Source organism: Pipra filicauda, unplaced genomic scaffold (genome assembly GCF_003945595.2).
Source record: "Pipra filicauda isolate LSUMZ 115617 unplaced genomic scaffold, ASM394559v2 scaffold10_size6260569_pilon, whole genome shotgun sequence".
In the NCBI taxonomy this organism is placed as follows: domain Eukaryota; kingdom Metazoa; phylum Chordata; class Aves; order Passeriformes; family Pipridae; genus Pipra; species Pipra filicauda.
Window position 1 is genome coordinate 1,809,369 of NW_024103541.1, and position 15,598 is coordinate 1,824,966.

The following is a 15,598-nucleotide window of genomic DNA, read 5'->3' on the forward strand; positions in this document are numbered from 1 at the left end:
AAATGAAAGAACATGGGGGCGGTGGTCTGATGAGGTTGGAGCTCCAATATAACCTCCCTAAAACACCTCCCTAAAATACCCCAGACAGGGAGCCTGAAGGCTAAGTGAGGGAGGGAAGTAGTCATCAAAATGAGCTTGGATGAAAGACATCATGCAGCTTCCACTGCCCCCTCAAAGAAGGGACAATCATCACCTACATCTTCATTGTTAAGCAGGTGATGAATGGCAGAACAAGCATAAATGGAGTACAAAATGCTTTAAATATGCTCAAAGCCCAAGTCAGGTGTGACTTTTGCATATTCCTTTTGAGAACCACAGTAAAGAGCCTGCAGTGTGGTCTACAGGAAATCTGGAGACATATCTTTCATTGCCAACCACAAAGGTAGATTCCACAAAAAAAGGGAGTGCATCTCCCTAAAGCACCCTGGAATGGGCTCTGTCTCACTGCAAAGCTAGAATCATCTCCACTACAATGGCGACTTTGCAATGGGGATACACACAGCCTGCAGTCAAAAGTTATAAATGAATTCCCCATTGGAAAACATTGGTGTTTGAATTTAATAATAAAACTGTTCAGCTTTCATAAACTGATGTTGTGTCCATATTTTCTTTTCCTGTTGATACTACAAAAAGGGAAAAGGAAGCACTGTAAAACCATCTTTCTCCTGAAGTACAAGTAAATTGTTGTATGACATTAGAGCCAGAGTCTACCTACTTCTCAATAAAAAAGAATGGCAAGAAAAGATGCTGAAAGTTACTGAATACACAGACTGGAAGGTGCCCAAACCAAGCCCAAGACAGAGCAGATTTTAAACAACCTGTTCCTGAGTAACTAGAAGTGATGTCAAAACTTGAGGGAAGAATGGGATTTACTCACACCTCACAGGCTCACCTTCAGAGGTGTTGTTCAAGACAGGGTGTAAAGAACATACTCATTACAGCTCCCTGCTACACTAGTGCTGCTTATGGCAGCTCTGAAACTGCACTGTCACAACTCCAGCAGAAATCTAGAAATTGAGGGAAATCCCTGGAAAATGGGCCTTTTTTTAGACGCTGGAAGGAATATTCAGAATTGGTTAGACGCCACTTTTGAATCTTTGAATTAATTTCAGGTTCTGCCCATTTTGTGCCAAAATGCTTCTAGACTTCATAGGATATAGAGTCACTTGTTGCTTGTCACAGTGCAAGGTATGAGTTGACACAAAAATGACAAGATTGTACACATGATATTAGTTTTGGGGAGAGAGGCATGAGAACCCAGGGGATGCTGAAGTTCATTAGGTATCTCTGAAAAGTCACATGGAGAATAAATCTGTCAAAAGCACGGTAACTGGAGAGAGCAAACGTGACTTCCTAAGGCACTAGGAATTGGAGGTTGGTTGCTCCATAGGGAGGATACTCTCCTGGACTGCCCAGCTCAGCCATGACATGATAGATATGTTTTAGCTGAACTGGACTCTCCAAATGCCTCAAGTTTATAACAAACCTGTCAAAGCCTCAGTTTCTATTCTTAAGGCTTAAAGCTTAAATTGGCACACTATAGGTGCCAACTCTGCAGTGGATCAGCCAGGCCTGCCTCAGGGATGGGATGAGCATTTGGCAGCAATAACAGTTTCAGCCACATAATTTTTGTCTGTCACCACTAGTCTATCAGAGCTTCAGGCCACCAACTCCTCCTAAGATGAATTCCATAATGTTTTAGGCCAGACACAGGCAGACAGGCATAAATATGGACATGCAGCCACCTTGAGAGGTTTTAGATTAGAAATGGAGGCACCTACCAATGGATATGCTATCGTGGTTGGGCAGTTGGTACCTGGATGGGCATCTGCTTCACAGTTTTGGATCTAGGTGCCATTAAGTCCATGCAAGTCCTGCTACAGACATGAAAGTTATGGACCAGGACACAAAATAACCTTTCCGCTAGCCTGACTATATGTGCATTTCATCTGATAATATTCAAATTTCTTTAGCTACATTATAATGAGGTTAAAGCAAGAAAAATTTCCCCACCCCAAATATTACAAATGTCAGTAACAAGAACAGTAAAAATGTCACCACACGGAGAAAAGAGTGAAATTAGCATATTTAGAGAATTATTATACCCATGAGTGAAATAATGCAATCAGCTAGCTGCAAGATAAAGCTAATTTGGTTTCCAACAGTTTATCAACAATGCACTGCTCCTTTGCATTAACAAATTTAAACGGTACCATATCCTGCAAACAAGAATAATTCACACAGAATATTACACTGTGTTAATTAAATAGCTGGAATAGAAAAGGTCAGGCCATGACTGAAAGATGCGCATATGGGTTGTGAAGCTAGGGAAAGATGGAGCAATTTCAAATCAAGCAATCAAAATAAATTATTTTAACCATGATTAAGTCAATAATAAATATACCTAGATTTTTTTAGCCTATTTTGACAGCCCCTTTAGTTTGCTGCTGTTTTTCAGAATTTTTTCTTTCTTGCTGACCCATGCAAGAGTCGAAATATCTTTAAACCCATCGTAAGATAATTTATCAAAGAATTATCCTGCTTATATTCAAGTTTTCCTTTGACTGTGCAGATAGTGAGGGGCACAAGTAATTTTTGCAGTTAAAAGGACACTGCAAAGCCCCATTTGCTTTATTTTTGGATGGGTTTCCTGCCACTAGAAACATGAAACCTCCATGAATACTACGGTTAATTGAAAAATGTTCAAAGAAAGAAATATTTTTTCACTTTAGTTTACTTCTGCAAATAACAGCACTTTGGCTGAATGCCACCAAATCACTTAAATTATAGTAGTAACATAGCCCTTCTTAATTGAAAGAACACTTTGGCATAGGCTAAACTATGCTGAGGTGGTAATGTATGAAAAAGACTTAGTAAAACAGGGAATTAATCTTAGCTGGAGCCCCAAAGCACTACCAGAATATCCATCAGTCATGATGAAATCTGAATCTCATCCTGTATTTTTACTGTACTTTTGTCACTACAGCTGTAAACAGCAAACTAAAATTTTAGTTTATTTTCTGCATGTCCCCTCATTATTTAAATGTGCATGAATCTTATTTTTCCTGGGGAATTTCCTGAACTTTTCTAAACAAAATAGAATTTGCTTTCTCATCATAGTTCTGCTGATTTCAGTCAGCATATACTTCCTTTTTGCACCTTCAGTCTAGCAAACAGAGCTGTGTGAACTAAACAAAATGCAATGTCGTATGTTTCATGAAGAACTTCACGTGAGTCTGTGGGTTTGGCTGCAAAACTGCGGGACGAGCACCACGTGAAATTCAGCTTTGTGCTGCCCAGCACATCAAGACTACTGACACTGGATCTAAAACCAGCCCGTGGGGACCCCACTGTTCAGCTCTCCCCAGTTACACACACAGGTATTTATCGAGCCAACTTCCAGACTTTGACAGAATGCCTAAACAAGCCACACTGAAATACCCATTTTTTTTTAAGGGAAGATGAAGCACTGTGCAGCATACGAGCCATTAATTTTATGACAAATGCAGATGGTTGATATACAGATAAATTCTCACACAACCTAACTGAAATAACATATCCTTCACTCTTTTTAAATTATAATAGTTTCTAATAAGCACAGTGTCCCCCACATTATGTTATATTCACCTGAATTATTTCACAATGGATTTCAGTGCAGGTTTTACCTGAACCCTACTGTTTATTCCCCCCAGTTCGGCCCATGGCTGATTTGTAACCACCTCAACTCAACACGCTTTCCTTCTCCCTTTAAAAGCACAGACTCCCCGCTGCGGTATTTCCCTGCACGCAGGTACCCACGCAGGTTCGGCTGAGCGGGACGTGCGGGAGGAGAAGCGGCGGGGGAGGCACAGCGGGCCCCGCTACAGCCGCCGCCGCCTCCTGCTCCCCGTGCCCGCTGGGCCGGACCCGGAGCCTCCCCGCGCTGGGGCCCGGGCCGGGGCGGGGGGCCGGGGGGCACCTACCCGGCGCAGGGGGACGGCCGCTCTCCGCCCCGGCCATGCTCCTGCAGCTCTTACTGCGGGGGCTCCGCTCGGCACGGCCTTGGGCGGCGGAAGGGGCAGCGCGGCCCGGCAGCGGCGGCGGGGCGGAGCCGGGCGGCGGCGTGACGGCCGGAGCTCCGCGGCCCCGCCGGTGACAGCCGAGAGCTGCTCTCGGGAGTCGCCCCCTCCTGCCCCGGACCCCTCTCCCCGCGGGGTGACGGCCCAGTGGCCTCCCCGCCGCGCACGCCCCCGCTGCCCGCCGGCGCGGCTCTCTCCCCGCGGGCGGCGGACCGGACTCTCGCCGCCGCCGCTTCCCTCCTCCCCTCGCCGGCGGAGGAAGGAGGCGGCCGCCGGCCCTCCCCGACCGCGCATGCGGCTGTGCCGGGCCGGGGCAGCGCTGCCGCGCTCGGGGGCTGAGGTGTGGGTGTCCCTGTGCCCGGCCCCGTCCCCTGCTCCCCCGCGGGCCCCCGGCAGCGCCCCAGCAGATGGGCTTGGGCTGGAGCACCGCGGAGGAGCGGCGGCCCCTCCTGCCGCCGCCGCCGCCGCAGGCGCGGCCGCAGGCGCGGGGGCCGGCGGGGGGCCCGGCGGGGCGGCTGCCGCCGCTGTCGGGCCGCGTGTACGGGCGGCGGTGGCTGGTGCTGCTGCTGTTCTCGCTGCTGGGCTTCGCGCAGGGCCTGGTGTGGAACACCTGGGGCCCCATCCAGAACTCGGCCCGCCTGGCCTTCGGCTTCAGCGGCTGGGACATCGCCCTACTCGTCTTCTGGGGGCCCATCGGCTTCGCGCCCTGCTTCTTCTTCATGTGGCTCATGGACAAGAAGGGTGAGCGGGACCGGGGGCGGCGGGGCCGGGGGGTCGGGACTCCCCGCCCCGCTCCTGCGGCTTCCCCCGGGCCAGGCGGGGACTCCGTGTCCCCCCGACACCGCGGTCCTGGGGCCGGGGGAGGGGGCGCCGCCACGGCGAGGACGCTCGGGGCCGGTGGCCTCGGCCTTAAAAAGGCATCACGAGTGCTGCTTCCAGCACGCTGTCCAAACGAAGGCACATCAAAGTCCATTCACAAGGAAGATACTTAAGCTGTTCCTAAAGCTAAGCGGAATTAGGGCATCTGTCGTCGCAGCTGAGGTGTGGGTCTGGAGATGTGTGCCAGCCTGGCATTGCCGTGCGTGCGGCTGCTTGACCTGGAGATGGTCGTGGTTTCTGGTGACCAGCTTTGAAACAAACACACGTAGATGTTCGGGTCAAATAATGTCACTGCTCAGGGCGGCCATTGCATCTTAAAGAAGTACTTCGTTTTTAAAAGCAGGCTGGACACGAAGTCTGTGGTTTGCTTTTCACTGCGCTAGGAAGATGCAAAGACAGGGAACGCAAACCCGAAGTTGCACTTCAGGGTTTTGGAAGGCGAGCACAGGGGACAGTTCCCTAATTTGCATTCAGGTAGCAAACTTCTGAAAATGGTGTTTGTCTCTGGAGAACTTCTCCAGGGCCTGCGTGGTTTGTCTGTGGTTGCTCCTGGGACTGCTCCAGAGAGGTCAAGTACCTCTGTTTGCCAATTTGAGCTTTTGGGCCTAAATCCACAGAAGCGATTTATTTTAATTCCCGTTTAAACAGACCTTTAAACAGGAGATAGGAGCCAACAGACCCTTGTGGCTGCTGATGTTAAGTGCTTATTCCATTTATTTAAGAGTTAATAGCTTGATTGTGGGAAGGAAAGGGAAGAGGGGAAAGTGAAAGCTGGGGAGGAAAGTTGTGTTTGAGAAGGACTGTGTCTCGAAATTGTAATTGCAGTTCCTAAATCTGAAAAGGCATTTTGGGAATAAAATTTACTGAGCTGAAAATACATTTTCCAAATGAGTCCATGGTGGCTGTACAGCCAGTCTTCTTTCAAGCCATTTAGACTTAAGTCAGCAATATCTGTCTAGATTGATGTATAATAGTGTTGTTAATTATCTTTGGTTTGTACAGTGAAGACTGACTCTGCTTGTGGTATGAAGGAAATAAAGCTAAATGTGAACCTATGCTTATAGAATTGAGTCTGTATTTTTATTTCTACATTTTCTATGAAGTTGGTCCTGAGCAATGCAAAATAATACTGAAAGAGTTTTGAAGTAACTCACTGAAGAAGGAACATTAGTGTTTTGTTGTTTTGTAATGTGATTACTTATGTAGTTGCTGGATTTCTTGGTTTCACATGTAGCTTCTTTTAGTGAGGATACGCATACAGGTGTTTTTCTCATTTCCTTACCTGATTGCTTGGGTGTTTTTCCTACCTTTTTTTTAATCTCCATGTTCGGTGAAGGTACAGATATGACCTACCCCTTTGGTCTTGCTTTATTGCTTTCCTTGTCAAGAGAATTTCGTTTGGTGACCTGAATAAAGCATTGGCTGTGTGCATAAGGAGTACATATGGGCTATAGAGCAAGTTCTTCGCACAGCTGCAGATTTTGTGAGGGCCCTGATTGTTTTCTTCCGTTTCTTTTATGCTGTTTTCTGAGTGAGGATGATTCCCACAGAGAATGTGGTGCTGTTCACTTTGGAAGTGATGGTGGAGTCCTGCCACTTTGTTTCTCAGGAGCAAAGAGGAGAGCTACTGAGCCCAGCTCTCCCATGGGGCACACATCTACTGGAGGTACATTGTGTTGAGTTACCTGCTCTTTGGTGTACCAGAAGGAGCTTGACTCTGCTACTTTGAAGCTGTAAAGTTAGTTGAGTCAGACCTTGCAAGGGCAGTATTTCACATGTTGTTACACCAGATTTGCTCTCTGTACCATGAATATAGGGAAGCTACACCATTTACTCTGTGGCTTCAGTCATCTGTCATTGGAGTTGGCTAGTAAGGGAGCTGTCAGGAAAAAATGTATTTGTGAAGTGTCAACATGTAAAACCTGGCATGTATCAGAAATATGACACTGTAGATGAGGCATGTCAGAATCTGAGAGGAGATTTAGCTGTTAGATGGTCCTATACTTCACAGTCAGAGGTAAATCTAACTGGTAAGTAGCTGCCTGCTGTCACTTAAGTCTGATTTTGTGTTATGATGCTTCACAAGTCCAAAAGTATTTGTCTTTTTGGGTTTTAGTTGTTCGTTGCAGCACATGGTTCAAAACATAAATCTATATCCATTTTTGTGCAGGTGCACAAAAAAATTTGTGCACCTGCTTCCTATTTCAGTAGTGCTTGTAAGGGTTTGGTCACTTTTTTTTTAACCTTTTAACTAATTAGAAATTGCAAGATTAAATATTCAGGAATAGGCATGTTAATAGTTGTACTTACCAGAAGCATTTCTTGGGCTCTGTGATTCAGTTTCATCACAGCTTCTCAGAGAAGTATGGGGTCCTCTGAGAAGAGAGGACAGCAGTGTTTAGTTTTCTAACCTCAAAAAGTTTCTTGGCCTTTTTGACCTTTTCCCTCCTGGCCTTCTGAGAGTATCTCCTGGATTCTTTGTGGAGGTCTGTTTGCAGCTGACACAAGCAATGCAGTTGGAGAATAGGAGAAATACATGGGCTGGGAAAGGTGTATAGATGGCATCACTTCTGTCTCCCTGTGGAATTTCTGCAGAAGATGCTACTGGCAACTGTACACATCGCCCAAGGACTCTGATGACCCAGAATAGGTCTTGGTGCCCAAAGTAGCATGACAAACTGTCTTGGTTGACTTAAGCCCATGTTCCTGTGGATCTATAGAGATATTATGTTTTTTATGAAATTTAGGGTAAATTTTCATCAGGAAGATAGTGATGGTCTTCAGATGGCTGTAATTGCAAAAAAAAAATAATCTGTCTTGAAGGTCTGAACAGACATAGAAGGAATAGACATTTTTTGATGGGTGTTGACAGTATTTTAAAGGGTCTTTGAGACACTGGAGGAAGCCTGGATTTAGCTCATGTCTCTGTAAGGTGTGTAAATTGAAGCTACTTTGTATTTTTGCGGAGCTCTTGTCCTTCCCAAAAATACACTCGTTTTCAGATGCATAGTGAGGCTCACATGTCACAGCTGGAAGTTCTTTGGGGAGTGAGTTCTGTCCCTGCCTCCCAGCTTCCTCAGACATCCTCAGGGAGCTTTCCATGCTCCTTGGCTGGGTGCAGTATTAGGGACAGCAGTGGCATCTGTCACATTTCTTAGTCCTGTTCTGAGATGGGTGCATATTGAAACTCAGGAATTGTGTTTGCATGTGTCATTTTTGAGTATGTGCCATTTTGGGTGGGTTTGAAAACCCTTTTCCATAGGTAGAATTACAGATGTTGTCTTGGTTGTTTTTTTCTTAGTGAAGAAAGGTTAAAAGATGGAGTGTGCCGTGGAGCTACACATCTTATTATTTGGTGCATTTTCTTCATCAATAGAATTAGAGAGTTTTGGTTTAAATTCTAATTACCTTTAGAGTTTCAATAAGACTGAAATTAAATGGGAAATTACTTCAGTGTGATATTGGATGGACCCTTGTTTACATGATTAAAATTAGCTACAATTTGTCACATGATGCTTGAGTGTTTATGTACATTTTGTGCCTCAAGTGTTTCATTTCCTGAGAACTGTAAATACAAGCACACAGAACTGTTAGGATGTTTATATATCTAACTTGAAACTTACATCTTTCCCTGGATCTGGTTCACCAAGGGGGTTTTATTAAGCTCCTGGTTACAAGGTGAGACCTAGAAGCAGTACATGTCAGTCTTTATTATGTTCTCATATAAGCAAGAAGAGGCAATGAAGAATGAAACACTTTACAATAATTCCCATTAAACAAATTGAATAGAATGGTGATATTTTTCAATAATTGTTGGAATACAGTGAACACAGTCTTTTGGTCCTTTTTTATAAAATTATATATGCTTACATGGGTTGCGTAGACAATCTTAGTAATTTTATTTTGCTGAAATTAAATTTATATAACATTATTATTCTAGTGATTACACTATAAAGTAGAGAGAAAACTTAAATAATCAAATTCTGTTTTTTAATCAAGATTGTCTTATCTGTATAAACCGTGGAAGTTTTTACTTGTATGACGTTATTCCTTTCCTGAATATCAAACTCTTGATTTCTTTGCTGTCTGTTAGATCATGCTTCTCAGTTTCCTTCTCTGAGACATTTGACAGTTCTTATCTCTTTCACCTGGGAATTTTAATGCAGTCTGACCAAATAGTCATGAATATTGAGTACAGGTACTTAATTGGACCTTACTAGTATAAAAATGTCTTAATAACTGTTCTCTTTAAAATAAACTACACATGATGGATAAAGAGAATTCTGCATGGCAGCTTTCATGTTTGGAGTTCCCAGATTGTCACTTGGTGCTGCATGCATGAAAGCACTGATTTTACTTTTAGGGGACCTTTGGATTCCTCTACCTCACATGTAGAGTCACTTGGATAGAAGGGAGATGACTCCAAATGAACTTGTTCTCCCCCTAGGTTTTAACCTAGGAAGTATTTCTGAAATGCCTTTGGGTTTATTTTGAGAGATGTGAAGGTGGGTATGGAGGGGAAGCAGGTGGTTGTTCCAGAAGTTGGTGGAAACATCAATGGCCAAGTGAATCCAACAGATGGGGAAGATTTTCTGAAGTGTTTCCGTTGCTCTTGGCATCTCAGAGTCCTTCTCTGTCATTCAGACTTGTGGACAATTTTATAGTAAATATAAATTGAAGCATGTTAGTAGTAACTTAGAAAAATGGCTGATAGGTTCCACTTGTGAAATAGATGGACAGTGTGAAGTACTTTCCATGGTGGCTTTCACAAGAAAATTTAGAGTTTTTGATGGAAGTATCCATAGTTCTGTCATGTCACAAGTGACCATAAGCACATGGGGTTTTGCTTAACAGGGGAAGGACAAGAACCTTTAAAGTCTGAGAATTTACACCTGCGGTGAAGAAACACATTTTCAGCTCTTATTTGTTGTGATCTCAGAAATAGATTTTTCTTATCTCAGATGTATGGCTGTAAGATGTGTGCCCAATATTTCAAAATTACCAATTTGATAATTCATGTGTCAAGTTCAGCTGTGAGCCTCAGCTAAAAATGTCTGGGATAAGACTCAGCATAAGGCTGTAAAACTTTAATATAATTGGGTGACATCAAGTCAAAAGGATTTGCACAGTTCAACAATAGAAAAGGTTTATACAGACATTATGGCTTTGGGAGGTTAGTACAGCCTACAGGAAAGAAATACCCATGGGAAAACTTAGATATGAAAATGTGGGTAGAATAGCAAGGAGCCAGTGAGAAAGGAAAGTGTACAGAGGGTAATCTTATAAACAACTGATTCTACTGAGTAACATTTATGTTAATGGCAAAGGTCTTAACTCCAACAAGAGCAGGAGAAGGCTCTCTTGGATTGAATGAAAGCTAAATGTGAACTTAGTGCATCACTTAAAAAGAAGAGTGGGGGGAGAATGCCTTGACTCATAAGAAGTGAAAGGTATGTGTATTTGGTGAAAATGCAAGTGGTTGATGCGCTTAAACTAAACAGAAAAGAAGTTTGAAGGAAAATACCTGTTTTACTCCAGTCTTTTCTTTCACATCCTGTAGACACCTTCCACTGCATGCTATAAATTATGCGGATTTCATTATCTTGTAAGTGATACTGATCCACACCTATCAAATCCCGTGAAAGGGATTAATGTTCCTAAATAACAAATCTTGGAAGAAATGAGATGAAGTGTTGCTTTTCATGTGGAGAGATGAAAGGAGCAATTAGAGAACTGAATATAGGTAAATCCCACTAGAGCATATATTTTATCAGCTTGATTTTACAAAACTTATTTTGATGAGTTGCTGGTGCGCATGTTTGTAGACATATTTTTCCTCTATACCATCACAAGAAGAGAAAAAGGAAGACTGAACCAAACTTAGCTTTTGTTGCTTAATTTTATATACTGTGGCTACATGAAGGGCCACAGAGCATTTGTGCAAGTGCTTGCAGGAGTGAAGACTCAGAATTGACTGGCTCACCCTCGCTGGAGTCAGACATGCTGCAGAAGAGCTTAGCAACATAGAGTGGTTTAATTAGATCTGATGAGTTGTATTAACTTGGTGCCACTGTGATTCATCATAGCAATGCTAGCTTGATTCTTAGCAGCACTTCTCATACCTCCTGGGTATGGGCCAGGTTGAGTTGAAAGCATTAGTCGTGGCTGTGGACAGATGTCCTCTTCTGGAGCTAGATCTTTCTGTTTGGTGGGGTCACCCCCCATCTCTGCTTTGTACCGTGTTCCTACATACATTCTCTTCATTCTGCCCCCCTTTAGGCAACTGCTGTGCTCTTTGTACTCCTCACACGTCTTTGCAGTGGCGCCGGGACAGCTGTTTGAAACACCACATGCTGAAGCACATCAGGAAGCTGCATGTTGGATTTAAAAGAACTTTTCCATGATGGGAAGTAAAATCCTAACATGTTTGCATGGCCCATATGAGAATAATAATGGCCATGCTGTCTGAGGGTAACGCTCTTGAGGCTCTGCACAGACACAGTGAGTGGGGAGGTAATGGCCATAAACTAAAACACAAGAAGTTCCACCTCAACATGAGGAAGAACCTCTTTACATTATGGGTTGCAGAGCATGCTGCCCAGGGAAGTTGTGGAATCATGTCTCCTCCCTGGAGACATTCAAAACCCACCTGGATACATTTCTATGTAATGTACTCTAGGTGACCCAACCTTGGCAGGGGTGTTGGACAAGGTGATCTCCAGAGATCCTTTCCAACCCTGACAATTCTGTAGTTCTGTGTGTAACTTGATATACCTTGATGTTGACAAATTGATGAATAGGGAAATCATTTACCAGTGTGAAATACAATCCCTTACTTTTCTTATGCAGCTGCTGACACAAGCAGAGGTAAAGCACTTAAGCATCCCAGAACTGGGTCAGGACACAGCCTGATCTAAGAAGGTATTTTATCAACAGTAGCTTATAAAAGTTGACTACAGGGAGTTTAATACTAGTGCAACTGTGCACTGATATATCCCCTGTTGTATGCTCATATATTTTTACTACCCCTCATAACCTTCTCTTGACCCAAGTTGGTTCTAATCTGAACTCTTTCACCTTCTCTACTTCCTGCCTCACCGATCTTGTGTCATGTCCATCTTGTCCTCCCATTTCCCACTGCTCTCCACTCCTTGGTTGTTGAGGAGTAGGAGAGGTTGGATGTGAGAAGCTCAGGGAGTGAGAAAAGCCCTTGGATAGATGGAAAGAGAGACAGAAGAGGAAGAGTATGGGACAAGGTAGTTGGTGAAGCATGGGAGGCATGGATGCAGAAGCAAGATCAGGAGCCAGAGGGCAGGGAGTGCTGGGGATGGGAAAGGTGGAAGAACGAGTTGAATAAGAGGCACAGGGAAAAGGACACTGAGTGAGCAAGAGGCGGAAGGAAATGTGACTTAAGTAGCCAGCAGCAAATAGTGGGGTGGCAGGTGCCTGCACAGCACCACAGGTCAGCAGCATGTTTTTTGTGAACTGCCTTGAGGGGCGCTTTTAAATCCAGGAGAAGGGAATCTCTTGGAGCGCAATTGACCTTTTTGCCTTTACTTATCTCCAACAAAGGCCCCTGTGTTTTGCCTCTTCACAACCCAGCCTCTGAACTCTGCCTGACACAGTCTCTTGTCAAGCAGAAGGTAAATTGGCCCTTCCTTCACCCTCCCCTTCCCCGTGGTGTCCCAGCCACAGCCGCCTGCTCCCCGTGGGGCTCTCTGGGTGCTGCTGACGCAGAGGAGGGCGGCTGTTCCTGCTGTTCCTTCTTCTGCGGGTTCAGTGGTGACGGATGTCTGGCCTCGTGATGGAGGCACAAGTGGGATGCTGGGGTGGATGTGGCCCTTCTGGCTGATATCTCTCCCCTTCTGGAAAGCCTTGTAGAATGGGACAATAAACACTAAAATACTGTTTTGTTGTCCACTGCCTTGCTGCATTTTGAAAGCATTTAAATTTTGCCAGTCTCCTTTCTTTTAGAAGTTTTTTAACAGTGTGGCAGCTGTGCTACATAAAGGTAGTTGATATAACATAAATGACAACAATAATTTCACTTTTATCAAAATCCCTCAGGCTTTCTTGTAGACTTTTATGATGACAGTAGTAAAGTACTTAGGAAAGTTGTATTGGATTTGTTTTGCTAGCTGTATGTTTATACTGTATTTATAATTCCCAGCTATTAGTTTAGAATTCCATAAAAGAGAAGGAAGAGTAGATCAGGTGTTGGGTTGCAAAAGCTGAATCTGTTTCCTTTAAAGAAAACAGAGTCTTTCCTTCAAAGAATTGACATGGTATTTATTTTTCCTATCAGAAGAAACTAAGTATGAACAAAGACCATTTTCACTTGGTGATGCTGAACTAACACAGCTTTTCTGATTTCTGAATTCCAGTAACAGCCTTACTGAACTGCAGAAACATAATAGTTTTTATTCATTATTTTTGGCCAATATTTTAGGCGTTAATTTCATATTATGTTTCAGGAGTGAAAAAAAAGCTGAAGAAAATGTAAAAATGAGCTTCATTAGTTCTTAACAGAGTTTGGATATTTTCTGCATTGCTGATTTCTACCTGTATATTTTTATTTTTCTGGTAAGAACTGCCTTGCTTGTGGGAAAGGAGCTGTGTAAAACAGGGGTATTTGTATTTGCTTCCCTTTTCAGAGCTGAAGAAGTAGAGAGTGCATAACACAGGCCCTACAATAATCTTCCTTTTGGGAAAATCTGTCGTCTGACATTGCCAAATAAAAATATTTGTTTTATATAAAATACTTGTTTAAAAACACCCAAACCCATGGTCAGTGCTGAGGAGAGCAGAACTACATTTAATAAACGTGATGTTTTGGTAATTGTTACCATATTTTGCTAATTTTCTTGGAGAATGTTTGGCTTCTCCCAGTGGCAGCCTGGTATAGCCTCAGCTGAGCAGGCTGAAGACCTGGTACAAGTTTCTTTAAGAATTTTTTTAGTTATAATCCCAGGGCAAGAGAAACTGTGGCTTGCCCTGCCTTTCTCTCAGTGGTGATGTTCAGAGCTATTCCATCACTTCCTGCTGTAATTTGGTTTTATTAATGCTTCTCTTGTGCATGTGCTATTGTGACACTGTAGCTATAATTGTGCTGCAGGAGCTTGTGATTAATGCTGCAACTTCCTCAAAAGCTACAAATTTAAGCTTTCTCATGCAGATTTTTAGAAGAGAGGATTTTTAGACTTTTCCTCTTTTTAGAGCTGGAGATCTGTATGACTCAGCCGGGAGTGATGTGTTTTGAAAGTGAGAGGTCTTCTGCTTTTTCCAAAGTCCGTCAGTGTTTTTCTGGAATACGGGACACCAAGTATAACTGCACCTAGGAACTCTTTCTGTTTTATTTGGTTATTTTTGATGAGTGCCACCCCTTTTGAATACTTGAGAGAGGTGGAATTGTTACATTTTTTAATTAATCACGTCAACCTAAAGAATTGATCAGGAATCTTAAAAAATACAATGGGTTTAGGATCCATTGCAGCATTACAGTTCTGCAAATGGTGTCTTTTAGAATGAACTATGTACCCTAAATAGTGCCTGATGTATTTTAATGTTAAAATAACATTGAAACTGTTCACACAGCGAAAAATTGAAAGCTCACTCCAGTAACCTTTCTGACAAGTCACAAGACCTGCATGGATATTACATCAATGAGGCTCTTACAGCTCTTTTTTCCTCAACTCTCAGCAGGGATAATAAAAAGGAGAAACTTTTTGTGCTTAGTGTCCTGCTTAGTGGATGTGCTAGGCAGTATTTAGTGTAGCTGCCAATCCTTGCTGCACGGTTGCTTCTTGATACTCTGTTGTGGCAAATCAAACTGCCTCTGTGTTTCTTAAAACGAAGAATTTCATGCACCATTGGGTGGTGTGGGTAAGTACCACCAAGATAATGACAGAACATCTTCCCTCTTAAATGTATACAAGAGAAATTGTTTTTCCTCCCTGTCACCACAGGTAAGGCTCTGTAGTTAGCTGCGTGGTAATTGAGCCTGCTGTGCAATTGGAGTCCTTGAAAGGAGTGGGAAGAGGAAAGAAAGAACTTCCCTTCCTTGTTCAGTGCTGTAAGGGCTCTTGTTCATCCTCAAATACAATAATAAGAGCTTGAGTGAAGCTTCTTGTCTTGTACTTTCTGTTGACTTGTTAGTGAACATCCATAGTTTAGCTTCAAAGTTAATGAGGAGATTTAGCCCCCAGCTGCATTATTGGCTATTTTTGTCACTTGTTCTGCATCTCTCAGTATTTATACACTGGCACATGTATGGACACACAGGCTCCATTATGCAGATTTCATTTTATCAACTGGCAAAGGTGGATTCAACGATTCACCTGAATCTTCTTGTTTTATGAGATCCTGGAGTTGAGAGTAGAAAGCAGGTAACTGAGGTGAGAGAAGAAAGACTAACTCTTAAAAGTGTTTGTTGATTTCACAGATTTAGTAAGCACTCAAATAGCTCTTTTGTCTTGTGTCCAGGCACTGCACTGATCTCAAGTGAAGAGAAGCTGTTTTACTAGACTTTCTAATTCTAATGGTCAGACTGGTTCCTGTTTCCACGTGTTTATAACCTGAATAAACAAGGCAGAGGGGGAGAAAAGAGGTGAAGCAGAGGAGAAGTGGCCTGCCCGATTCCATAAGGCATGTCAGGAGATGCA

General features: G+C 43.4%; 2 protein-coding genes across 5 annotated transcripts in view; one reads left to right on the top strand and one right to left on the bottom strand.

The window, feature by feature from the left end:
• Nucleotides 1-4,500, bottom strand: part of HSPBAP1 (HSPB1 associated protein 1) — a 38,042-nt gene extending 33,542 nt beyond the window's left edge. For 2 of the 4 annotated variants that reach the window (XM_039381810.1, XM_039381798.1), the window contains exon 1: nucleotides 3,963-4,500. In XM_039381810.1, the coding sequence (XP_039237744.1) occupies nucleotides 3,963-3,999 (37 nt within the window). In that variant the 5' untranslated portion in view covers nucleotides 4,000-4,500. Of the gene's footprint in view, nucleotides 1-1,781; nucleotides 1,878-3,962 lie in introns of all 4 variants that reach the window. The other 2 variants (XM_027725559.2, XM_039381804.1) reach the window with 2 other exon arrangements.
• The window catches only part of SLC49A4 (solute carrier family 49 member 4), a 69,490-nt gene continuing 57,976 nt past the window's right edge, over nucleotides 4,085-15,598 (top strand). Inside the window, exon 1 of the mRNA XM_027725558.2 lies at nucleotides 4,085-4,799. Coding sequence (XP_027581359.1) covers nucleotides 4,466-4,799 — 334 coding nt within the window. The 5' untranslated portion in view covers nucleotides 4,085-4,465. The remainder of the gene's footprint in view (nucleotides 4,800-15,598) is intronic.